Source organism: Marmota marmota, unplaced genomic scaffold, assembly GCF_001458135.2.
Source record: "Marmota marmota marmota unplaced genomic scaffold, marMar, whole genome shotgun sequence".
Classification (NCBI taxonomy): domain Eukaryota; kingdom Metazoa; phylum Chordata; class Mammalia; order Rodentia; family Sciuridae; genus Marmota; species Marmota marmota.
In genome coordinates, this window is record NW_025999880.1 from 13,661,725 (window position 1) to 13,687,205 (window position 25,481).

A 25,481-nucleotide genomic window follows, 5' to 3' on the forward strand; every position below is an offset into this window, starting at 1 on the left:
GTGGTTCTAATTCCTCCAAAGAGGACTGCAGTTGGAGGCCATTTTCTCATTTTAAATATGATGGGTCCCCTTCCCCCTCCCGGAAGCAACAAGGAGTCTTCTTTGAGGGCAACTCATCTACCCTCCATAAGGGTGTAGGCAAAAGAAGACCTTAGATGGGGATTTGGGTCTTACTAAAATTTTAAGTAGCTCTAGTTTCCCCACTCTCTCACCCGCGCAAGTGAATTCTACTTTTTTCATTCTCCTAATATCCTGTTTTCCTCTTTTTGGACTCAGTTCACTGATCCCCTCCCCACATCCAGTCTCACGGAAGAGACTCAGATTTCCAAAGATTTAATTAATCGCACCAACTGTCAGGCCGCCCAAAAGGACCCGCCTCCGCTGTCATTGTAGAAAACAGTTCCCTTATCCTTTCGTGGCTTGGTCTCCGGTGTGGAGCCCTGTATCTGCTCGCACCGCACCCCAGGAAGCCCTCGAAGGAGCTATATTTTTTCTGGACGGGCTTAAAGGGCTCCCCACTAGGGTACATGCCTCCCTCCACCCCGCACATTCCAACCCCCAACACACACACCCACAGGCGCCAGTGGGAAGTCGCAGGATGTACGACGGCTGGGGTTTTATTACAAAAATTTCTTTTCAAATGCAAAATCAGACCAACAAGCTCGGAGACTCCCATTCTTCAACCTCTCCCCTGCGCCGCCCGTGTCCTGTCCCCCATTAACACGCACAAAACTCCCACGCGAGCGACCTCAGCCCCACAATGCATCCCACATTCAAGTCCACCCAGCCCCGAACTTCTTAAAAAAAAAAAAAAAAAGTCTGTTAAGAAACCTTATCCCCCCGCTGAAGCGCACAGGACCGTGCAGGGCGTGGAAGTCCCTTTCCGCGCCGCCGCCGCCGCGAGTCCCGCGGTGTCCAGGCACTGGTGCCCGGAGGCATGTTGCTGTCCCCGGGCTGCGGCGGCGGCCGAGCGGAGAGGGGGACGGGGGTCCCGGTCTCCCTTTTCGCAGCAGCTGTGTCGAAGGCGGCAGGCGTGGTGCTCAATACAGCCCCAGGATGGCGGCGCCCACGTCCTTGGAGGGCCGGCGCTCTTGCACCAGAAAGTTGATCATGCTCTCGGACTTGATGAGCAGGTTGCAGCCCAGGAAGAAAACGCCGAAGACCACGGTGAGCGACAGCACGCATACCACGGCGATCTGCGCCACGCGCGACACCCACAGGCTGCGTTCGTCTGGAGCCAGTCCCGCCGGGACCCCGTCGCTGGCGGCCAGCGGCGCGCCCCCGGAGCAGCAGTCTAGCCACGTGCCCAGCCCGTGACTGCGGTTCCCCAGGGCCGCCCCGGCGCCGCTGCCCACTCCGCCCACCTCATCCAAGCTGGTGTGGTTCAGGAAAGTCGCGTTCATCGCGGCGCTGCGCCCGGGGTCTTGGCGCGCGGTCCGGGGTGCACCGGGAGGCTGGCTCTGTTCGCGCTCTCCGGGACGCTCTGGCGCGGGGTGGGGGAGGAAGAGGGCTGCCCACGCGATGGCACCCTCTCGGGCCGCCTACCGCTGGGCACCGGGCAGGAAGCGGCACAGGGAGGGAGCAACAGGCGGCGCGGGAGCGGGAGCCGGAGAACCCAGAGCGTAGTGGTGGTCGGTGGAGCTCCCAGCGGCCGGGCCGCCCCTCCCCTCCAGCGGCCCCGCCCCGCCCCGCCCCGCCGGGCGTCTAGAGGGCGGGAATCCAGGCTAGGGCTCAGCCTCCGGAGTCCCACCGCTGCTGGGGGCTGGGATCCCGCGGCAGTCCCCAGTCCTAGGGCCAGCGAAGGTTGACCGCCTCTGGGCTAGAATATCTCCCCAAGGTGCTTATTCCAGGATTTGGTGCTCTTAGCGGTCGAGTTCTTCTGGAGTCTGCCCTAAATCTCGTCTTATCTTTTTCTTTAAACCAGGGTAGGCCTCTGGCAGTTCCGCATCGCCTCTGCGGGAACCTCCCAGCTTTTCCCGGACTGAAGAAGTGTTGCATTGAGGAGTGTACCCTGCTTCCTTTCCTACATCTCCCCTACCCTGCCCCATTTAATTTTTTAAATTAAAAATAAGCTACTGGAGTTTTTCTTTTTACAAAAATGTAGTCATTGTAGACCGGTCATAACGCATGGATTAGCAAAATGAAAAAAAAAAATCTAAAACCTTATAATCTTACCATCCAACGAGGGTCGATGTCACCTTGGTACAAACTCTTCAGGCCTTTTCTATTGTGCGGGTCTGTATACATATATTCGAAGGGTGGGGAGGTGCGGTGTTGGTGCATACTGTTTGGTGCAGCAGGTATCTGGCCTTTTGGCCAGTTGGATTTTTTTTCTTAGAGAAATGCTGGGCTATGTCCTTTGCTCATCTCACTGCTGAGAACAGATCCTGACCTTTATGTACCCTGAAGTCTGGCTCCCTGCTGCAAAGAAAGGGAGCAGGGAAGGGTGACTAGGGTATGGTAAGGGGACAACCTACTCCAGTGAGTCATGAGGAGCTGAACGTGATGGCTGGTCTTTGTTTTATTAAGTTCCTACTATATGGTCAGTACACTAAATACATTACCTCGCTGGATGCTTGAATCAGCGTTTGAGTTTCGGCTGGACTGTTCCCTTGACATGAGGAATCAGGGGCTAAGGTTGTTTAGTTGACTTACCCAGGACCACATAGCCAGGTAAGCCTCAGCTCTCTCCTGTTCCAAAGCTACACTCTTAATTATTGCTGTTCCCCTTTCTTCCATTGTCCCTGAACTGGTTTCTCTGGATACCTGGTGATCGGGGGAAGGGAGAGGTGTTGTCTTTGACCTGGAGCAGGAAGGGAGAGAGAACTTGGGTTTATGGGAGTAAATGAAGACTAGCCACAGAGAACAAGCCTAGGCAATTTAATCAGAGCTTGCTGAGAATCTCTTGTAAGAGTCAGCCACTGTCACTTGTGTTTTGCAGAGACACAAAGGCCGGTGGATAAGTGGGAAGCTTTATAATAGGAAAAAAGAGACAGCTTCAGGCATGCCCTGGTTGGGGCCTGTTGGCATGGGGAAGCTGTAGGGGGCTCCCTAGAAGAGGGGCATCCATGACATTGGTTAGGGGAACATACTTGCTTTCTCCAATTTATGCTAATTTTGGAATTAGGGACAAAATTAGGCAAGCTGTCCATGATTGACCAAGTTCGAGCCATTTGGGACTAGTAGCTGTTTGGCTTCCCAGACTTTTATTGCAGGTTCCTGGTCCATGCTCTGTTTTCACATGTGGTCTGGTCACTGTTTGTAGATTTGGTGTCTCAGGCTCCTCCACATCAGGAGTGGGCACCCTGCCTGGCTTGAACCCAGCCACCTGCTCCACGTCCCGTGCTCTCTCCTTCTATTGCTCCCTTCTGCCGTTTCTGGAACCACCGGTCCCAGCAGGTGTGGTTGCAGTTTGACGTATATTAACTCTTCACTCTTACAATTTCCCTGAAAGGCAAGTGTGCGTTAGTTGTTGACTGCTGCGGCTCAGATTTCCCCAAACCAAGCAAACGTTTACCCTCGCTCATAGTTTCTGGGGCCAGGAAGCTGAAAGCAGTTTAGTTGGGGGCTCTGGCTCAGGATCCCTCATGGGGCTGTGGTCAAGGTGTTGACCAGGTCCATAGTCATCTGAAGCCTTGACTGGTGATGAGGATGGGTTTTTGAGATCACTCCCTTGCTGGGTGTTGGCAGTAGGCCTCCGTGACTAGTTGGCCATTGGCAGAGGAAAACCTAGGTCCTTGTCATTGTACTTCTCCATGGTGCTACTTCAGTGTCCCCATCACATGGCAGCTGCTTTGCCTCAGAAACACTCTTTTCACTTTCCTTCTCTTCCTTCTCCTCCTCCTCTTCCTTCTTCTCCTTCCTCCCCTCCCCCTCCCTCTCCCCTCCCCCTCCTTCTTTCTCCTTCTCCTTCTTCTTCTTCTCCAGTACTGGGGATTGAACTCAGGGGCACTCTACCACTGACCGACATCCCCAGCCCTTCCTTTACTTTGTATTTTAATATAGGGTCTCACTAAGTTGCCAAGACTGGCCTTGAACTTGCTATCCTTTTTCCTCAACAACATCCCCCACTCCCGTATCACTTTTTTTTTAACTTTATTTTATTTATTTATTTTAATGTGGTGCTGAGAATCGAACCCAGGGCCTCACACGTGCTAGGCAAGGGCTCTACTGCTGAGCTACAACCCCTGCCCTCCCCAACCCCATGTCACTCTTGAAGAATGTGCTAGAATGTGAGGAAAAGAGAGGGATGGAACAGTAAGGCTGCAGAATGAAATTTGTTAGCTGTAGTTGTTATTTAATCTTTATAGAAAGCCTTGTAAAAAAAAATCCTCAGTCCCATTTGACAGTCAAGAAAAATGGAGATTCAGAAAGGAAAAAATCTTGCCCAAAGTCACAGAGAGCCAGTAAAGGGCACAGCCAGGATTTAAACCATCAGATATCTTACAACCAAGCCCAAACTCTTCAGTGCTTGGTGTGTGGGGGTGGGTATATGTGTGGGGGGAGTACTTCATGGTTAGGGAATACTAGAAGCCCCTGAGGCCAGGGGTGGGGGGTCTCAGGAACCCAATGAAACGTCTGATAACTGGGTTGCCTCTCCTTCTCTAGAGACAAGAAAGCAGGTGCCTCTGGGCTCAGCTGCTGCCCACACGGGACTATTTTTACCCTTTACCTTAGTGACAGTCAGGGTCCCCAGGCTCTGGAAGGGCCATCTGGGCAGTCTGACTCCCCGGGAGGGCCTGCCACCCAGAGGCTTGTACGCCCTGCTGTCTCTGCAGCTGTTTCTAAATGAACCTTTAGCCCTGTGGCATGGCTGGGCCATCAGGGTCAACATGACATCTCCCTGTCCCAGAACCAGAGGTTGGTAAAACTTCCCTAATTAGTACCAATGGCTGGATGGACCTATGGAAACTAAAATGTCTACATCCACAGCTTTAAAAAGAAATACTCTTTGTGTGTGTGATATTGGAGATTGAACTCAGGACTTCACATATGCTAGGTAAATGCTCTACCTCTGAACTACATACATCCCCAACCCACCTTTTTAAAAATTTGAAACAGAGTCTTGCAAAGTTACCAAGGCTGACCTTGAACTTGTGATCCTCCTGCCTCGGCCCCTGAATAGTTGGGGTTACCAGTGTGTGCCACTGCACCTGGCTCATTCACAGATATTTAAAATTTTGTTCATATTTTAAACAAGGTTAATAAAGTGCTGTTTTCATGAGCTCTTTTAATGAAGAGGTAAGAATGATTTTACTTGCGTATTCCACAGTAACTCCCTCCACTCATTAGAAAAATGTAAATGGACATTCATCTTATGACAGTGTGCGGCAGGGATGCCCCAGAGCCCTTGAACAGAATTTATTTTGTGAAGTGGTTTCCAACAACCCCCCCTCTGTTCCTGTTTACGCTGCTCATTTTTTGGCAAGCTCTTCCTGGAACAGGCAAAGGTTGCCTTCTGCCCAGTTCCTGTTCAAATGGTCTCACGTTTCACATTGGCAGAGGGGGAGTTAATGACATTTTACTGCATCTGGTTACAGAATTAAAATAAGCACAAGTTGCCCTGTTCAGCCTTTGCCCCCAGTGAGATTGCCACTGCAGGCTCGGCCAGGCTTTGTGTATGGGGAGTGAGTATCCAAATTGGCAGGAGAAATGCATGTGAGGGGATCTCTTCAGGAGTGGAAAGAGGACAATGCAGGTTAAGTACCACAGAGTGGGGACCAGAGACAAGTATCACAGGTATAGTGGGACTTCATACCCCAACTTCCTGCCACCTGTCTGATGTGTGTTTTAGAGGATATTTGGATTTCAGCGAGCTGGGATCTATTTCTTACTCTACCCCTAGTTGGCTGTGTGATCTTGGACAGGTCAACCGTCCGTTAACCAAGGGAACTTGATCAGAAAATCTTCAGTAAGACATAATTTCCCCAAACAGATCAATGGGCCAAATGGGCCATAGTCTGCCTTCCCCAACTCCATGCACAGGAAACCATGAGGCAGAGTTCTCTCCTGGTCTGTCCCTAAAGTTCTACGTGGGTCTCATTACCCCAAATGAGGAGGTTGGCCACTCTCTGCGCTCCCCAAGCTGTGCTTCTTGGATCAGAAGTTCTGTGAGGCCCACAATAGAGGAGACACTGGCCTAGATAGGTTTCTTTACTGCAGGACCCCTCAGGGTGTTTAGTATGTGGGTATGTCTCATGAAGTCCCTATGGGAGATACAGGATGATACAGGAGATACTCGGGCTTTGATGATGGAACTTTTTCTTTCCCTAACACCAACTGATATTTTGTGCCACTATTCACCACTCAGCACAATTTGGGAAATCCCCTATAGTTTCCCTTAAGCCTCAGTTTCCTTCCCTGTAGAACAGGTACCTGCCTCCTAGACGTGGTGGAAAGGTTAAATCAGGTAAAGTCTGGAAACAGGCCTGGAGCAGTGCCTGGCACAGAGTAAGTGCTCAATAAATGCTGGTAGCGCTTATTTATAACACGATCCTTTCCTTTCCAGCTCTGACATTCTGGGCTTCCAACTGCAGTGTGTAATTAAACTCCAGAGCATCTGGCTTCCCAAGTTGAAAGAACAAGCTTGGAGGAATGAAAAAGGAAGAGAAAGATCCTTCTGGGTTGCCCATTTGTGCATTAGCCTCATTGCCAGCCGCGCCAGGGGGATGCAGCAAGATGCAGCCCCTGACAGCAGGGCTCAGGCCAGCAGGTGCGTCCCAGCAGGGTTCAGACACTGCGGGGAGTATTTGAGACTGTGGAGGGGTGAGAGGTCAAGTCAGTACTGCTTTATGGTTACTGTGATTTGGATATGGTCTGAGTGTCCCTAAAGGTCCACGTTTTAAAGGTTTGATTTCAGTGTGGTGGTGCTGGGAGGTGTTTGAACCTTTAAGAGGTGGGGCCTAGTGGGGGTCCTTGGGCTAGTGAGGGCTTACCCTCAGAAGGTGTTAACAGTTCCGTGAGATGGTGGCAGTCCACCTGATCTTGAATTTTAAACCTCTAACACTAGGAGCTAAATAAATTTATTTACTTATAAGTTAACCTGCCTCACGTATTTCATTATAGTAACACAAAGCTGCCTGATACAATGGTCAAACAATAGAACCTGTCCTGGACACAATGATCCTGGCCACTTTCAAGTACATGTGACAGATTGGGGAGCAGTGCCAGGGAGAACTAAATTGGAAAAGGTGAAATCGAACACTGTGTTATGTGAGAAGCAAGACAGTACAGCTCACATATTGTGTGATGCTATTTATATAAAATATCTAGAATAGGTAAATTATATTCAAAGAGACAGACTGCAGATTGGTAGATGCCAAGGGTTGGGGAGAGAGGTATATGCAGCGTACCTCTTCATAGGACATTTCTTTTTGGAGGGATGAGGTGTTTTGGAACTAGCTGAAAGTAGTGGTTGTACAACACTGTGAATATACTAGTTGCCATTAACTTATTCACTTTAAAATAGTTAATTTTATGTTATATGAACTTTTGAGGATGTAGCACAGTAGCTTGCACACTGAAACTACCTGGGGAGTTTTAAAATCCCAAAACCCAGCCCCACCCTTGATTAATTAAACTTGACTCTGGGAACAATATTTTTAAAGTTTCCCTGGGAGGATCTAATGTAGAGTCACTGTGGTACATAAATATTCAATGACATAGAAAGATGTGTGCTATATACTACTATAAAATGAAGAAAAGCAATTATCTAAGTGTGTACTATATCACTTCTTGTGGTAAATTTCTCATGCACATCATACATAGACTCACACATACGAACAATAAATGCAGAAGCAATGACAGTGGTCAGTTTTGTCAGCTGAGACTATGAGAAATTTGGAATTTATTTCTTTTTGCTTATCTGTATATTCTATTCTTTGGGTTTTTTTTTAATTTTTTTTTTTTTTTTTTGGGTACTGGGAGTTGAATGTAGTGATGCTTAACCACTGAGCCACATCTCCAGCCCTATTTTATGTTTTGAGACAGGCTCTAAGTTACTTAGGGCCTCTCTAAGTTGCTGAAGCTGGCCTCCAACTTGTGATCCTCCTGTCTTAGCCTCCGAAGCCACTGGGGTTACAGGCATGCGTCCCTTGCAGTGCTATCCTATTATTTATATTTTTGTAATTTTGAGATGGGGTCTCACGGTATTGCTCCAGCTGGTCCGGCCTCAAGTGATCCTCCTGTTTCAGACTGCCGAGTAGCTGAGATTCCAGGTGGGTGCCACTGTGCTCATCTTAAATTATTTTATAGCAAAGGAAAAAAGGCAGCTGTCACCAGCCACTTCACTGCCTCCTGGGAAAAGACGGTCTTGTCCCTGACTCATCATCCTAGGGATGATTTCCACAGTGTCCAGTAGCTATTGGCCTCTGAGTCTGTGCCTGTCCTTGACAGTGAAGCAGACCAACCCTGCTGACACTTCTTCCTGAGCTGATGCTGTGCTTAGTTAGCTACAGAATGCGCGCTGGGGCTGCAGGAGTGGGTTCTGTGAACAGCTGTGCCCCTGGCTAGGCGGCAGTTCCTCCCTTGCTGCATTTGTTGGGAGTCCCATGGCCTCATCCTGCCCAAGTCCAAGCCCCAGGACCTAGGACAGCAGGGATGGAGAGAGCGGCAGCTTCCCCTGTTGACCTCTGCCTTGAATCATACTTGGAGTCCCTGGAGGTATGTTTTCTTGTGCTTCAGTGTCAGACTCTTGATTTGGGGGTAGGTTCATGGTTGTGTGAAATGAAAACATTTCCCATCCTCCCAACTTGCAGTCAAGTGTGGCCATGTGACTCAGTTCCAGCCAATAAAATGTAAGTAGAGTAGTTTGTATAATTCTGGAAATTGCCCTAGAGCAAGAAGAGTGTTTTTCTCCTTCTGCAACTCCTTCCTTCGACCTGGAATATGTCACAGCAAGGCTGAGTTCCAGCAGCCACATTATACCGTGGGGTAGAATCATGTCTGTGCATGTCGGAGCAACAAGATAGGGTGGCTAATGTTCTCTCTGTTGTTTCCTTTGGTAGCCTGTTGGCTTGAGATTGACTCTTGGGATGAAGAAAAAAATGAGCATTAGCCTGTTTAAGTCAGTGATAACTGGGATTTTCCATTCCTTTCAACCCAGCTCAATTCTAACTGACACACAGGGCTTCTGACTTGATCCTTGGACCTGAGTCCTGCAGTGGTCAGCTGCCCAGTGTGAGGCTGAGGGGCCTGGCTTCCTCCATTCCGACACTAGGGTCTGAGCCTGCCCCAGCTCAGTGTAGACCTTGCCACCTTCTGGTGTCCTTCACCCCGCTGCCTGTCACCTTGCAGGACTTTGTGTTATCGGGCTTGCCCCTTGCCAGGGTGGAGCGCAGGCCTGGCTCTGGTTCCTGGAGTCCCTGCCCTTCCGACTCATCCCTATACCCTTGGCTCCTGTCCTGGCTCTGGCAGGTTGGCTGATCTTTGGACATCCAGGGCAGGGTTCATGCCTGTGGTGTCTTCCCTAGCTCGTGGTGTGGGAGCAGCCTGTTCCTGACGTCCAGAAACATTGACGTCATCATTAATTACTCTTTCCAACATGTATTCATCAAGTGTCTATTGTAGTCATTGGGGACACAGGGGAAATAAGAGCGGGATGAATGGCAGGCCTGGTGCAGAACTTCCAGCACAAGCTATAGGACAAGAGTGTCAGGCACAGCCACCAAATATGGGAGCTGTTCACGGGGAATTGGGGGGAGTTTCCTTTAAGGATGTGCCTATGATCCTTTTGTGATGTCACCAAAGGAAGCCACTAGCCAGTGCCTTCTGGAGAACAAACCTACCCTGAACGAGTGTTGCCAAAATTAAAATCTTCATCTGATCAGGCCTCTAGATGCAACTAACAATTGCCAAGAAATGCAAAAGAGAGAAATATGTGAAGCCACATGTTTGCAATCCTCAAAATCCAGATGGCAGATAATCAACAGGATACGTGAAGTGGCTACTTCAATAATACATTGTAGGTGGCGCTTACCTGTAATCCCAGCATCTCCAGAGGCTAAGGCAGGAGGATCCTCAGCAATGGCAAGGTACTTAGCAGCTTAGTGAGACCCTGTCTTTAAATAAAATGCAAAATAGGGCTGGGGATGTGGCTCAGTGATTGAGTGCTCCTGAATTGAATCCCCAGTACCCCAAAATAACTAAATAAATAACACATTGTAAGGAAAAAGAGAAAGATGAAAGAGAAATTTGTGGATTAAAAGAGTTTTAAGGTACATCAACCAATCATAATGTGTGCTTCTTATTTGGATCTTCATTTAATCAATCTGTAAAAAAAAATGTTCTTTGGCAAAAAAAAAAAAACACTGACTGAATATGTGATAAAGTTGCCCACAGTGGGGGCCTTTGCCAACTCCCTTCCCTGCCCAGGCCTTGGTCTTCCCATCTATGAAAGGAAGAAAGGGTCTGTGAGGATGTCTTTTCACTGGCCTCCTTTTTACTTTGTCTTCCCACTTGAGCCCAGGAGCTTTAATTTGGTGGCTGTAACAACCCAATCAGTGTCTCCTGGGAATAAAATGGCCCAGAGAGGGCATGGTAGGCACCAGCCCAGGGCCCTTGGCTTTGGCAGAATCCAAACTAGGAGGGACACTTTCCTGGGGCACTTGGCCTGGAGCATCAAACTGCATGATCTCAGGGGAACTATTCCAAAGTTGAGGAAGGAAGGGAGAGAATTGGCTGGAGGACTCACCCACCCATGGACTATGGGCCAGTTACCAGCTCACCAGGATGCTCAAATTTGTTCTGATACCCAAGGGCTTCCGGTGCATTCCCTGGGCCTGCATCCTAGCCTGGTCTGGTCTTATTAGGTTAAGCTGCTTTTCACAAATTCCTGTGAGCACAATTGAACAATATCACTACATAGCTGCATGTTACCTGTCCCTTAACTCCTTGTTGCTGGCCTTGGCCCACCTGCCCTTATTATCACTGTTAAAGTATCAACCTTAGCACGGAACTTCACACATTGTAAATGTTCAACACAAACAGGGGCAAGGGGGTGGAAAGGGGAACCTCCTTCCTGGACCATCACAGGCTCTTAACCTTCTCTTGAAGCATTATAGACTTTATCTTCAGAAGGCTAAACTAGAACATCCACCATCTGAGACCAACACCAACCAGTTTAACACATGAACCAAAGAACTGAGAAGGACCATTCCATTTAAGTGTGTACTATATTGTAGTAGCTAAGCTGACAAAACAGTGTTAAACCTGGATTCAAATTCTCCTGAAGCCTCCTACTAGCTCTGTTTGAGTGAGTTACTTAACCTCCGTGCAGCTTATTTGACAAGAGCACTGTGAAGGTAAAATGACTCCCTGTGTCCAGCACTGGTGTTCAGTGTTAGCAAGTGCTTTCATTGGAAGGCTTCCATTGCGGATCTGCCATCATATCCCCTGCCCCCACTAAATTTTCTCTCCTTTCTCCTTCCCTTCTAAAAATGAATTTTAGGTTGCAGCATCTGACCCTGGAAATTGCCCTGCTTCACAATCGTCGGTTTCAGGTCAACTGAGGAGTCTTGCCAAAGGCACCTGGAGAATCACAACCCCCTAGTGCCATCTCCAACTGCTCCCTGCCGGCCCAGTGGGTAACAGACCCTGGGCTATGACGGCTACCCCACTGGAGCACAGGGAGGTCTCCTGGTGCTGAGGGATCAATATGGTGGAATCAGGACCAAAGAGACGATGGTTCAAATTCCAGCTCTACTAAGAGTAAAGGGGGTATTTAACATCCACCTCCGAAGTTAGGGAGCCCTGCAGCCCCCGCTTCCTGTACAAGGACCACTTCTGCCCTCTAGTAGTCTCTCAGTGAATTGCACAGCAGATAGGGCAGGGGGAGGAGCTTGTTCCCACTTCTCAATCTACCTGATGCTGGGTTCTCAACCCTGCCCAACCCTTAACTTCCTTTTCACAAGATTCATTTTGTGTAACAATACTAATTTTTAAATATTTTAAGTACTTTTTCTGAGGTGTTGATACACAGTAAACTGCATAACTTACAGAGTACAATTTGATAACTTTGGACATATAGACATGCCTGGAATTATTATCAAAATCAAGATAGTGAACATATCCATTTCTTCCCAAGTTTCCTTTTGCTCCTTGATGACCCCCTCCTTTCCCTTCCTACTTCCCCAATTCCCAAGTACCTACAGCTCTGCTCTCTGTCATTATAGATCAGTTTACACATTCTAGTTTTGTTCAGATGGAATCATATAGATTGTGTTAGCTTTTTCTGACAAGAACAAGTACCTGAGACATGAATGAAGTATCATTTTCTAACAGTGCTGAGATTATCGTTTCTGCATGTTTTTGTGCTCCTATTCATGATTCTGGAGGTACTAAAAAAAATTAGTATAGTTTTGCCTCAGTTGTAAACGTAAGCTGAGGAAAACTTTGCAACATTAAATAAAGTACACATTATTCTTCTTTTTCCCTTTCCCTTTTTGGTACTGAGGATTGAACCCAGAGGTGCTTTCCCACTGAGCTACATCACCAGCTTTTTTTCATTTTTTGAGATAGGGTCTCACTAAGTTGCTGAGGCTGGTTTCGAACTTGTGATTCTCCTGCCTCAGCCTTCCAAGTTGCTGGGATTACAGGCAGGCCCACTGTGCCCAGCTTATGGAATAGTTTTAATATTGGTGAATTATGTATATCTTCATTTTATTGCTTATCCCAACACAGTCAGCTCATAAAAGAGCACTCAGACATGTGCAATAAAAACTAAATCCATGCTGGGGGGTATATCTCAGTGGCAGAGCACTTTCCCAGCACATGTGAGGCACTAGGTTCGATCCTCAGCACTGCATAAAAATAAATAAAATGAAGTTATTAAAAAAACCTAAATCCAGTCATCTGACATTTTGCTAACTATGTCATTTGCAAACACAGCTTGATACACAATTACAATTTGTATCCTTTTAAAGATCCCTTCAGAATCCATCAGGGTATGAACACCGAATATATTTTATTTATTGGTCCCTTAGTTTGATGTATAACTTGTAAATATTTAGACAGATGGCCTGGAGTCTGCATTTGTCCTTTTACCCCAGGCTGCACATCCAGAATTGATCTTTGTGTCCCAGCTTGGATTTTCCACTTCTCTGAAGGTATAGGACTCCACCCAGGGCTCATGTATGTCACAGATGCTGGGCCTTGGGGTGGGGTGGGGCCCTCTGGTCCCTCTTCAAGTGCTGACATCATCACCCCCAAGATTTTAAGCTGCAGAGAGGCCTGACAGCAGGTAGCCTAGGCCCTATGAGTTGTCCCTCTTGATAGGGGATCTAATTTTACAAGGATAAATTTATCTGGGTCATCTGAGGCACCTGCAGAATTCTGACCATAAACAGTACCTCATAAAATGATACCCATCTTCCCCAGGGTTCTGCCTCCACCTTGCTTCCCCTGACTTCCTACCCCAGGATGCAGGGGCTGCTGCCCTGCTGAGAAGGGAAGTGAGTGTTACAGCCTAGGGGTGCTGAGTTCATTATCTCCAGTCAGCAAAGAACTGAAGATCAGGACACAGAGATAGCAAGCAAGCAGCAGGTTTATTGCAAAAGTGACCATAAGGGACTTCTCCAGAGAAGGGGCCCCGGAACTAGGAGTCTGGTGGGGAAGTTTTGGCCTATTCTTTTTATGGTCTCTGGAATTTTCTCCTTTCCATATCCCTTCCATGTTCATACTCTCCTCACTATTACTGATTGGTGCTGTCTCTGTCCACGCATCTATTTTCGTTTTTGTTTGTTTGTTTGTTTGTTTGTTTTTGTTAGATTCCCCCGCTTAGGGACACAAGTACAGAAATATCTGTCTGCTTGGGTCCCCAGCCTGTGTCCACAAGCAGTTAGTCGACCAGGAAGTTTTTGTGTTATTTATTTATTTTTGGTACTGGGGATTGAACCAGGATGCTTAACCACTGAGCCACATCCCCAGCCCTTTTTTATGTTTTATTTAAAGACAGTGTCTCCCCGAGTTGCTAAGTGCCTCACTAATCTGCTGAGGTCCTTTTGCCTTTTGCCCCAGGCTGCACAACAGAAGTGATCTTTTTGGCTTTGAAATCGCCATCCTCCTACCTGAGCCTCCCGAGTTGCTGGGATCACAGGCATGCGGGAAGTTGACCTCATTAGAAGATCCTCTCCATGCTCTTTTGTTTTGGCCCTGACCCTGACTTCCTCACTCACCATCTTGCCCTGGCTGCCTTTGCCCTTCCCCCTATGGGGGGCACTATGAAGATGGCCACTAAGAAGCCCACATTACTCTACATAAATCCTAACATTCTGTCTCTGAGGTTGAGTGGCGATTAGTGACAAAACTCTCAGCTTTTCTTTCTTTCTTTCTTTCTTTTTTTTTGCTACAGTTGGAGGAAAATTCTCAGACTTCCTTGGTAACTAATGACACTGAGAGATGTTGTGACCTTCATGGAGAGGTGATATATTGTTAGTTCACCATCTCATAGATGGTTAACCTGATAACCGGCTATAATAGGCAGGTCTCCTTTGGTGGCATGTGACAGAAACCCAATTCAAACTTGTTTATGAAAAAAAGAGATATTTATTGAATATTAGAGATATTTATTGAATCTCAGAGCTGCAGAAAAGGAAGGGTGTGTTTGAATTCTAGAAAGGATGGACTCCAAGTCTGGCCCAGATGCTACTGTCTCTTCATGGAGGCTTAGCCTCTGATGTAGGCCGTATCCACAGGAATTAAAACTACCAGCCTCTATCCCTGCACCCTAAGGCTTCCTTTGAGAAGCTGAGCTGCACGTAGTTTCAATTCAAAATATGTGGATTCACAGACCATTTTTTTCACCCCAAGGAGGCAGGATCCTATGACTGGCAGCTCCCACCAAAAACACCTGTGGGGAAAGGGGTTTCCCCCGGTGTGGTCCTATTCCCAGAAAGGATGGGTGGCAGAAGGATGGAGCCCTGTGTGGCCCAGCAGGCTCCCACACACTTGTCACCTCTCCTCCCAGGCCCATCTGCCATTTCCGCCTGAAGCTTGGTCAGTTTGCGTGTCTCGAACCAGCGTATTTCCAGGGGAATTATGTCACAGAACCTGAGTTCCAGAAGGCTGGAGTTGCCAGTGCTCCTGACTTCTTTAGAACAAGGAAGGGCATTAGCCAGGTGGGGCTTGAGTGTGCTTGGTGAGGAAGAGGTTCCTGCTCCAAACCGCCTTGTTCTCTAGATTTCACAGAAAGCCCTGGGCAGAGACTGGGACCTGAGGTCAGAGAGGGGCGGGAAAGAGGTAAGCTTCAGAAGGGGTGGGTGGGAACCCGCGTTCTAGGGCCACTGTCTTCTCTGAGAGAACCCAGAGGGGACTTCGTGGGTAGACCTGGAGCTTCCTTCTTCCCAGGCTCAAAGAGGGGGGTCTCTGAGGGAAGCCTCTGAGTTAGGGTGGGGAGGGTTGTGAGGGACATTCTTAAACTAAGCGACGATTTGTTATTTGTCTGAAATTCTAATTTAACTGGACATTGTGTAATTTTATTGACTAAATCGGCAACTCTGGGGTGAGGGCTGTGAGAGAAGTAAAAGAATTGTCTCCAGGCTCGGGCTAATCCAGTTTGTCATCAAGCTTCCTGCCTCTCAAACTCAGCACCTGCTGATAATTCTTGCTCAAACCAATCTATGATGGCTACAAAATGTTAATGGGTACAGGGCTTCATTTGGGGTTGATAAAGATGTCCTGAAATTGATTGTGATAATAGTTTCATATGTCTGGAATTTAATTGTATACTTTTGATAAATTATCTATTGAATTGTATACTTTCAATAAATTAATTATCCATTGTGCCTTATAGCTCAATGAAGCTGATATAAAAACACTGTTCAAGGTTTGGCCAACCGATGGCCCTTTGAGCTAGCCCTTAAGTCTGACATGCCTCAATCCATATTTTGAGCACTTCCTTACTTGTTCAGTTCAAGACATTTCAGAATTATCTCATACCCTTTCCTGCTCTAGCTTAGGAATTGCCATACTCCTAGGAATCCTGGGCTCATTTTGTGGGAAATGTGAAACCAAGACCTGGGCATTTATTATTTTATTTAATCATCATGTCTTCCCTATTAAGTAAGTATTAACATATCTTCATTTTATAAGTGAAATTAAGTGTATTGCCAAAGTCACGCAGCAACCCAGCCTTTGAAAGCAGGTGGTGTGAATCCAAAGCCCTTTCTCCAGTGTGAGCCTGGTTATTTGAACAACCATGTCACTCTGACTTGCTTTAAGTTACCACATTGGAGTGGAAACAAAAGGGTCGAACCTTCAACCAGCCCACCCCACATAAGGCAGAGTATGTGTCTAAGGGTGAGGGGTGGGGGAGGAACTCACCATCCAGTGTCCTAACTCTTTTCTTTTTATGGACCTAATATCTTTATTTTTTAATGTGCTGCTGAGAATTGAACCCAGTGCCTCACACATGCAAGGCAAGCGCTCTATCACTGAGCCACCACCCCAGCCCCAGTGTCCTACCTAACTCTTATTCTGAAAGGACATGATCAAATAGACATGCACAAATGCCAGTGAAGCATAGTTTTCATCAATCTCCCTCCTAGCTGCAGGACCCAAATGTGGTTGGTACCTGAGTGTCTAGTACAGAACAACCTACAAAGGAAATCAGATTGGCCTTGGTTTTTAACTATCAAAGCTGAGAAAAGGGTACATGGAGGATTATTAGAGTCTCTTTTTGTAAATCTTTAAATTAAAATATATTTATAAAACAATAGATGAAAGGAAAGAGACTGGGAATAGAGAGTGAGCAAGGAAATTTATTCTCTCCAGATTCTCCAGGTTCTAAAGTGAAAACCGGCAAGAAGTCTGTGAGACAAGACCTGTAGGCCCTACTGGACACCCTTTCCCCTCTGAGGATGACCAGGGTGCTGCACATCACTGTGGCCTGCTGCCTCCTTGTCATAAATCAGGCCACTCGCATGCATCGCTGTGAGTTGGCCAGGGTGCTGTACAAGAATGAATTGGATGGATATGAGGGTTACTCCTTGAATGACTGTAAGTGCCATGCTTTTTAGCCATCTTTCTTTCTCTCCCGTTCTTCTTTTCAAAGCCAGGAAGCTTTTCCCAGCATTTCACATTCCTGCAAAAATTATTAATTGAACACTTATTATATATCAAGAACTGTTTCAGAGTCTAGGGATACAAACAAATCCGCTTCCCTACACACACACACACACACACACACACACACACACACACCACAGTATTACATCTGGTAGCGATAAATGCATGAAGAAGAATAAAGTAGCAGGGTGTGTGACAGGTGACACTGACTGTTCTGGATGGAGAACTTAAGGAAAGACTCTCTGAGGAAGTGACATTGAGCAGTGCTTAATGAAATGGAAAATCTGATCAACCAAATGCCAGAGGAAGAAAATTCCAGACACAGGAAATGGCTGGTGCAAAGGTTTCATGTCTCTGTGTGGCAGGGACATCTCCCTTTTGGTCTGGAATTTGTGCAACTGTCTTGCAACACTTTCTCTTTTTTACATTGCTTTGTGGTTTTTAAGGTACATATTATCATTCTTATACTAAAATTTCCTTGAAAGCAACATCTATTGTTGACCCAGTTAATTTCCCTTGTTAGGCTTTGCATATTTCCTGACACATAGTAGATACTCAAGAAATCAGAAAGCATGGGTGGATGGTAGGGTAATGAATGGCTGGTTATATTGATTGGTGGCTGGAGGGACCAAAGAATAAGATGAGATGCCCATGATCATTTCCAGCCCTCCAGTTCCATCTAGCCTCCCAGATCTTGTTCCTTTCCTCTGAATCCTTGTCCTCCTTTCTATGCCATCTCTCTCCCACTCAGCTAGGTCCTCCCTAAATCCTGATTCTCTTCTCTCCATCCTAAGGGATTTGCCTGGCTTTTGTGGAAAGCAAGTTCAACGTCTCAAAGATAAATGAAAATGCAGATGGCAGCACTGACTATGGCATCTTCCAGATCAACAGCCACTACTGGTGCAACAATTATCAGAGTCACTCAGAAAACTATTGCCACGTGGACTGTGAAGGTTTGGCTTGGGTCCCAGGGTGGGAGGGACGAGAGAGGAGACCAGGCTGTACTCACAGGACTTCTCTTCCTACCCACAGCCTGGGCACGTCCTTAGAGAGTTCTAAGAGTCAGGGAATCCCTTTACTGAGCAGAGGCTTGGTTTACTGGCCCTGTTACCCATCCAGTCAAAGGATTCTACAGATCCTGAAGCGCCAAAGTTGGTTGTACTTTACATGCTTACCTCATTCTATCCAAATTTCCATGCCAGTTTTCCATTCAAAACTGTTTGTGATTCCCACTTTACAAATGAGGAAGCTGAGGACCAAAGGGAGAACTGAACCTGAGGTGATGGGATGCTTATTATCCCATCGACTTGTGAAGCTGAGGCAGGAGGATGGCTTGAGCTCAGGAGTTTGAGGCCAGCCTGGGGTGACATAGTGAGACATCATCTCTGAAAGAAGAATGGCATTGAATGCAACTTGTGGCTTGAAGGCTCAAGTCTAACCCTTCAGTAGTATGCAGGGATACCAGTCTGACCAAAGGCCAAGTGTAAACTCCTCACCTCAGAGGTGATCCAGGAGACGTGACAAGGCCCAGGACTCTGCCCCTTACCTCCTCGTTACTCTAATATTTCTGGAATCTTCACCTAAAGAAATATTAGGTTCTAAGAAATAAGAGTTTCCCTCATTAGGCAGGATTTTACCTTGATTCTGGGCTGCCTCTTTTGGTATTTCTTTTCCCTGGAAACCCTGAAAACTTTGGGGGAACCACCGTCTACCCTGACTAGGAAGAATGGTAGTGGACAGGCCCAAATAGTGTCCCTCCTGCTTCTCCTGCCCACAGCACCAGCTACGCCCAATCTCTAGTAGTCATTATAAGAGCGTCTAAAAGAACCCTGGGAGGGAGTTCTAATGTGGATGAGTTCAAGCCCAGGTGGCAGATCCTGTGCAAGGAAGGCCAGAATCTGCCTCCGTCTTTATGATTGTCCTCTGTACTCTTAACAAATGTTCTCTTTCCCCCTGATAGATCTGCTGGAACCGGACCTTATCTCGAGCATCAACTGTGCAAAAAAGATTATATCTGGACAAAGGGGGATGAGGAACTGGTGAGGAGAGAATAATGGGCAGGACCCCAAGGAGGAGGAGTGGCAGAGAAAGAGGCCATGGGAGAGGCTCCTGGGGGCACTTTCTTGTAGAAGTCTAGAAAAATGTGGGATAGTGATCTGGCTTGGAAATCTGAGAAGACTTGGGTTTGGTCCATTCTCTGATATTATACTAAACAAAACTATTTTGATTGCAGTAACAGAAAACAACTTGAGCTAGCTGAGGGAAATTTATTCTGACAGGAGAAGGTGTCTCACTGAGCCCACTGAAAGGGTGCAAGCTAGACCTCAGAAAGAGAATGCAATTAGGACTGGAAACTGCCAGAAGCTTTCCATGGCAGGTTTCTGTGTCTGTTGGTGCGTTCACTTCACTAATCTCTATGTAGACCTGCTTCCTCTGCCCCCATCCACAAGCCTATCAAAGTTCCAAGTTTATGAGCTGAAGTCATAAGCAATTAGAAGGAGTGGCTAGACTCAGTCCTAGTCCAAGTTCTACGACAGAGAATCTGATTGGTTCAGTTTGGACCATGGATGTTCTTCCTTGGTCCAATCAGCTATAGGCATAGGAAGATTTAAGCAATACAAACATAGCTGCCAACAGGTAGGAGCTGCTCAGTTGGGTTGACATCCTCAAAGCTTCCAGCTCCTCAATGGTAGACGTTCACTAACCTTTTCTGTGCTTCACACTGGACATGCAAATGGTTGCCCCTGCAAGGTTTCTGAGTTCCTTACAGACTCAAACACCTTAAAAAATGAGACATTGATGAATCCAGGCTGATCCTTTCTGAAAGAGTCAAAGGTTGCACGTGGGATTTTCTTTTCTTTTTTCCTTCCTTTTCAAGTAATTCTTAGTCTTGTAAAACAGTACTGTCCATTTTTGGAGGGAGATGAAGATTTGAAAATATAGAAGCATTCTGAATGAGGAAAGAGGGAAAGGACAAGAGAGGAGGGAAATTCAAAGGAAGAATTAAAGAAGCCTGGAAAACAAGCTAGAGAGCAAGTAATGAAGGGAATTCTTGCTGTTGCTCTGCAGGGAGACTCACCAGGAACTGGGACAGGTGAATGGAGAAGCTGCTGCTAAGTGGGAAGCAGGACCTATGTATTTTTTTTCTCCACAGGTTAGAATGGAGGTTGCACTGTGCAGGCCGGCCTCTCTCCCACTGGATGACAGGATGCCACCTGAGATGAGACAGGGTGCAGGCACTCTGTGGAGTCATTCCAAAATTCCTGTCCTTATTCTGGGATTCTTCACTTCTTCCTCTTTTCTCCACTTTATTTTCTTCCCTTCCCACTCACAAATAAAATGAAGAAACCCAGGGATAAATGATTTTCTTAGACTTCCTCCGTGCATCCACCCAGACCCAGTATCCTTGCTCCTGACTTTGATTTGCAAACCAAAAGGATGACTTCTAGGGTTTTTAAAATGTACTAAGGTTTTCCCTGGGCAAGAAATATGTTAGTTTATTTATATTCACACACACACATTTGGGTTCTTACTACAGTAGGAGTGTACCAGATTCTGGAAGAAGGAAGACATAACTATTGTCCTTCGGGTGTTCATAATTGAGGCAGAGAAGCAGAAATATCCACAAACTTACAATGGACAATGAAGTGGGTAATAAAATCTACAATTATTGGTTTAAAAGAGTACCAAGATTTGTTTAATTCCCCCAAGACAACTATTTTTGAAGTAAAAGAGGAAGCTTAGAGGTAGGTAATGGGTGGGCTAAGGCTGTGGTATTTGAGGTGGAAAAAGTAGTGGTGGAACACAGAAATAGTGCCAGCTACCAATGATTTTTGGTTGCTTTGGTAGAATGAGTTAGAATCTAGATGATTAAAGAAAAAAGTTTTTCTGGATAGGATCCAATTTGCTTGGAGGGGGCTGACATGGAGTAGAGCCTATTTAAGGACAAGGCAAAGACACAGAAGAATGTCCTGCACATAGGCACCATCAGTAGTGTCGGACCAAACTGGAGTGTTATATGGGGTCCTAAAGCCTCTACCTCTGATCCCTAACTGCATCAGATATAAGACAAAAGAGTTGATTATTCAATGGTTTCCAGAACAGAAAAATGTTAAAAAAAACCCCTAAAATAAAGGTTTTCAACTTTTAATGTTAATGCTTAAGTATTAAAATAACTATCTTCTCTATTTCAGCATCTCTTCCTTAAATATTTTTAACATCAAAATTGTAGGGAGGTCATACATGTAGGATAATGAAATATACTTTATTACAAAATTTCAGAATGACATGTTTTCCTTTTCTGATTTTACTGAGGATAGGTGAAAACATCATAGACCAGCACAGATCTGAGAAGTGTTATTTAGAAACCAAAGGAGACCTGTTTTATATAGACTCTTATCTGGTAGCATAACTGCAGCCAAGATATCTTCCCTTTCCCTATCTCCACTTTATGAATACTGTTCTTATTCCCAAGAAATAGAAACTTCACCCAAGATAAAACCTACCAGCCTGGAGACATGCTGGTCTCTCCCTGATCTCTCATTGAGAGATAGGAGACAACTTACTGGCCCTTGAGATGGGGACATACTGGTTTCCCTGTTCTCTCCTTGAGAAGATAAAGGGACATGCTGGTTTTCCTGTCACCCCTCTGATAGGAAAACTGCCTGTCTCTGTTCCCAAGAAATAAATTTGCCTTCCATAAGATAAGGGGATGCTTAGTATGTCAGTCAAAACTAAACCCTCCCCTAATGTGCAGCCATGATTCTAGCCTATAAAAGGTGAGATTCAAAGGGTGCTTGCTGTTCTCCCTTGCTTGCTGCTGCTGTCCCTCTCTCTAGGCTCCTGACAACAAACTCGCTTCTTATCCCAGGTGTGTGTGAGATTAGTCCTGTGCCACTTTTCTTTTACTATCCAGCTCTGACATTGTAGGATTAAAAAGTGCTTTAGGAGCCAAGCATGGTGGCACACGCTTGTAATCCCAGTGGCTCAGGAGGCTGAGGCAGGAGGATTGTAAATTCAAAGCCAGCCTCAGCAAAAGCAAGGCGCTAAGCAATTCAGTAAGACCCTGTCTCTAAATAAAATACAAAATAGGACTGGGGATGTAGGTCAGAAAGCTCCTGAAGCTATTAGGATTTGAATTAAAATGCCTTTCTAGGATTTTTTACTTTTCTTTTTTTCCACTTGCTAGGCAAGTGCTCTACCACTGAGGTACACGCTAAGCCTCGCTCCCTCCCCATTTTAACATACAGAAATAAAACTAAACTCCAATAATCACAGACTGAGATATCCCACAGCTTCAAAAATCAGGTAAGATTTGGATCTAAATTACTAGATATAGGAAAGCATTTTTTATTACACAATACACAGACACTGGAGAAAACTACAGACAACACCATTCAGATGATTAAGGTGATTATCATTATTATTTATTTATCTGGTACTAGGGATTGAACCGGGGCACTTAGCTACTAAGCTACATCCCCAATCCATTTGATTTTTTATTTTGAGACAGGGTCTTGCCGAATTGCTTAGTGTCTGAGACTAGCTTTGAACTTGCAATCCTTCTGCCTCAGCTTCCTGAGCTGCTGGGATTACAGGTGTGTACCACCATGCCTGGAAATTATTATTAATTCTAGGTTGTGGGCCGATTCAAATATATCCACGCACCTTCAGTGGTAGGTAGCCTCTCACATCTCCCTCTACAATACAGTTCAATCCTCCTTTTAGAGTCTAGGATTATAATGTTGAAAGAAGAGTGTACTCAAAGAAAGTCTATAGAGTTTACCTTAATGATCCTTTTTGACCATCCATTGAAACCAAAGTAGTAATTTGCCAGTTTTTGGCATTGTGAACTGTTTAGGGCAAAGGCTTGATGTTGAACTACCTTATATCTGGTGCCAAGACGAACCTAAAGTCATAAAAGAGATTTTATCTTGGATACACCTGACATTCATTGATACTGAATTCATAGAGTGACTGTTAAAATTAAATGGGGGAGATCTCTGCTCCAATCCCGGCGGCGATGGACAATGCCCGAGAGTCGCCGGCGGACAAAGGTGGAGAGACAGGGGAGTCAGATGAGACGACCGTTCCTCCCGGTGTCCCCGGGACTACCGACAACGACGGAATCCCAGAGGAAACGGATGGAGACGGAGATGCGGACTTGCAAGAAGCCGCAGCCGAAAAAGGCGAGGTAGGAAGATGTGTTGAAGCTGGAGAAGTAATCCGAGATTATGTTACTGTATAGAAACAAAGAGAGAAATATGGTAACGCGCACCCACATTTCCTAGTCCATTCAGCTTGCCCTTCTTCCTGGGTTAGTCTCTGCCAAACTAGAAGAACTCAAACTCACCACGACTCAAGTCGGCGATCTCAAGCTGAAGAGTCAGGACATTTCAGATTTAACAGCAGTTGAAAGGGAAGACTCATCATTACTTACTCCTACAGCCAAAAAATTGAAAATAGATACCAAAGAAAAGAAAGAGAAGAAGCAGAAAGTGGATGAAGATGAGATTCAAAAGATGCAAATCCTGGTTTCTTCCTTTTCTGAGGAGCAGCTGAACCGATATGAAATGTATCGCCGGTCAGCTTTCCCTAAGGCGGCCATTAAAAGGCGCTGGATGTGTGTGAGAAGTGGGGAGAAATGCCACCACTACAACCCAAACACATGAGGGAGGCAGTTCGGAGGTTAAAGTCAAAGGGGCAAATCCCCAACTCGAAGCACAAAAAAATTATCTTCTTCTAGACCAAAGCCTGGAAAAGCCAATTATGGACAGGAGTACTGGTTCCAGACTTCCTGTTATGTGAGACTCTCAGCCCTGGTGCTTTGGTATCTGTCCTCCAAGGAATCCATGATGATTTTAATGTCTTTCTCCCATCTTGTTTCTGTCACACCTAGAAGGCATGTGGCCTGCTTCATACTTGCCTTGACTAAATTTTGGAACCTCTTACAGCATTTTGAGGTATTTAACTGTCTCTTGGCTAGTTGGAAGAGAAGTGTATGAGCCTTCTGCATCTTCTGGAAAGGGGAGCTGCTTTCAGAGAGAGAAAACCTTTCCAAGAGAACTTTGATGGTTTCACATTGAAGCCTAAATTTGCTGAGACTTGGCTTATGTCTGGTTTTAAGTAGATGAAACAACCGAAACTTTTGACTTACAATTCTCTACTGTGAAGGACACAGTGATTACAGGAGTAGTGGAATAATTTGTGCTTGTTAATATTTAAGATTCTCCTGTGGATTTTGGTGAGTGATCATTAAATTTTTTCAACTTGCAAAAAAAAAAAAATTAAATGAGATAGAAAGAGGGGTTGGAACTGTGACTCAGTGATAGAGCACTTGCATAGCATGTGTGAGGCACTGGGTTTGATCCTCAGCACTACATATAAACAAACAAACAAACAAAAACAAACAAATAAATAAAGTGTCCATCTACAACTGAAAAAAGAGTTTAAAAAAAGGGCTGGGATTGTGGCTCAGCAATAGAGTGCTCGCCTAGCATGGGCGGGACCCGGGTTTGATTCTCAGCACCACATAAAAATAAAGGCATTGTGTTGTGTCCATCTATACCTCAAAAAACAAATATTAAAAAAAAGAGTTAAAAAAGATTAAATGGGGTAGAAGAAACATTTTAAGTATTGCATTCCTAATAAGCCCTAAACAAATGTTATTTTATTATTTCTAAGCCACAGTACTTTGCTTCATCATTTTCAGGACCCCTGATTAATTGGAAGGTTCCTCTGACCTCTGGTGGTGATAAGTGATAATGAAATCAACTAAGGGAGTCCTGCAGAAAAATTATAGAATTGTGAGAGAGCAAAGAAATTTTTTTTTTTTTAAAGAGAGAGTGAGAGACAGAGAGTAAAGAGAGAATTTTAAACCAGTTAAGGAAACTTAACTTTAAGAAGTCTCACTTCCTGTGAAATGTGAAAGGAAGTAAGTCCACACTGACTGTAGAAATCCCATTATAAGAGCAGATCCACCCCTTAAGGAGGTGACTTTGAAAACCATTACTATGTGCTCAGCCATATGCAAGGCACTGGGAATAAGAAGATGACACATCTTTATGCACTAGGGTTGTGTCAGGTAATAAGTAATAAAACAGATTACTATAAGGGCTCTGAAAAAAAAGTCATTTGGGTTCTAGTCTTAGTAGTGTTTCAAGAAAACTATTTAAGTTGCAGGCTTTAACATCCTGCCTTCTCTAGATATGTGCACAAGAGTCACCTTTAGGGGCTGGGGATGTGGCTCAAGCGGTAGCGCGCTCGCCTGGTATGCGTGCGGCCCGGGTTCGATCCTCAGCACCACATACAAAGAAAGATGTTGTGTCCGCCAAAAACTAAAAAATAAATATTAAATAAAAAATTCTCTCCTCTCTCTCTCTCCTCTCTCCTCTCTCAAAAATTAAAAAAAAAAAAAAAAG

At 45.7% G+C, this 25,481-nt stretch overlaps 3 protein-coding genes across 3 annotated transcripts; 2 read left to right on the forward strand and 1 right to left on the reverse strand.

The window, feature by feature from the left end:
* Window positions 1–601: 601 nt before the first annotated feature.
* Window positions 602–1,680, reverse strand: Rprml (reprimo like). Its single transcript, XM_015495870.2, has one exon. It carries the CDS (start codon window positions 1,401–1,403, stop codon window positions 1,041–1,043), a length of 363 nt encoding a protein of 120 aa, XP_015351356.1. The 5' UTR covers window positions 1,404–1,680; the 3' UTR covers window positions 602–1,040.
* A 15,090-nt stretch (window positions 1,681–16,770) lies between these two features.
* On the forward strand, window positions 16,771–20,405 carry Lyzl6 (lysozyme like 6). Its single transcript, XM_015495546.2, has 4 exons — window positions 16,771–16,992; window positions 17,856–18,014; window positions 19,022–19,100; window positions 20,216–20,405. The coding sequence occupies exons 1-4, from the start codon at window positions 16,854–16,856 to the stop codon at window positions 20,283–20,285; spliced, it is 447 nt and encodes a 148-aa protein (XP_015351032.1). The 5' UTR covers window positions 16,771–16,853; the 3' UTR covers window positions 20,286–20,405.
* A 2,527-nt stretch (window positions 20,406–22,932) lies between these two features.
* LOC107150751 (transcription initiation factor TFIID subunit 11-like) lies at window positions 22,933–24,338 on the forward strand. Its single transcript, XM_015495871.2, has 2 exons — window positions 22,933–23,254; window positions 23,439–24,338. The coding sequence occupies exons 1-2, from the start codon at window positions 23,051–23,053 to the stop codon at window positions 23,730–23,732; spliced, it is 498 nt and encodes a 165-aa protein (XP_015351357.2). The 5' UTR covers window positions 22,933–23,050; the 3' UTR covers window positions 23,733–24,338.
* Window positions 24,339–25,481: the final 1,143 nt, after the last annotated feature.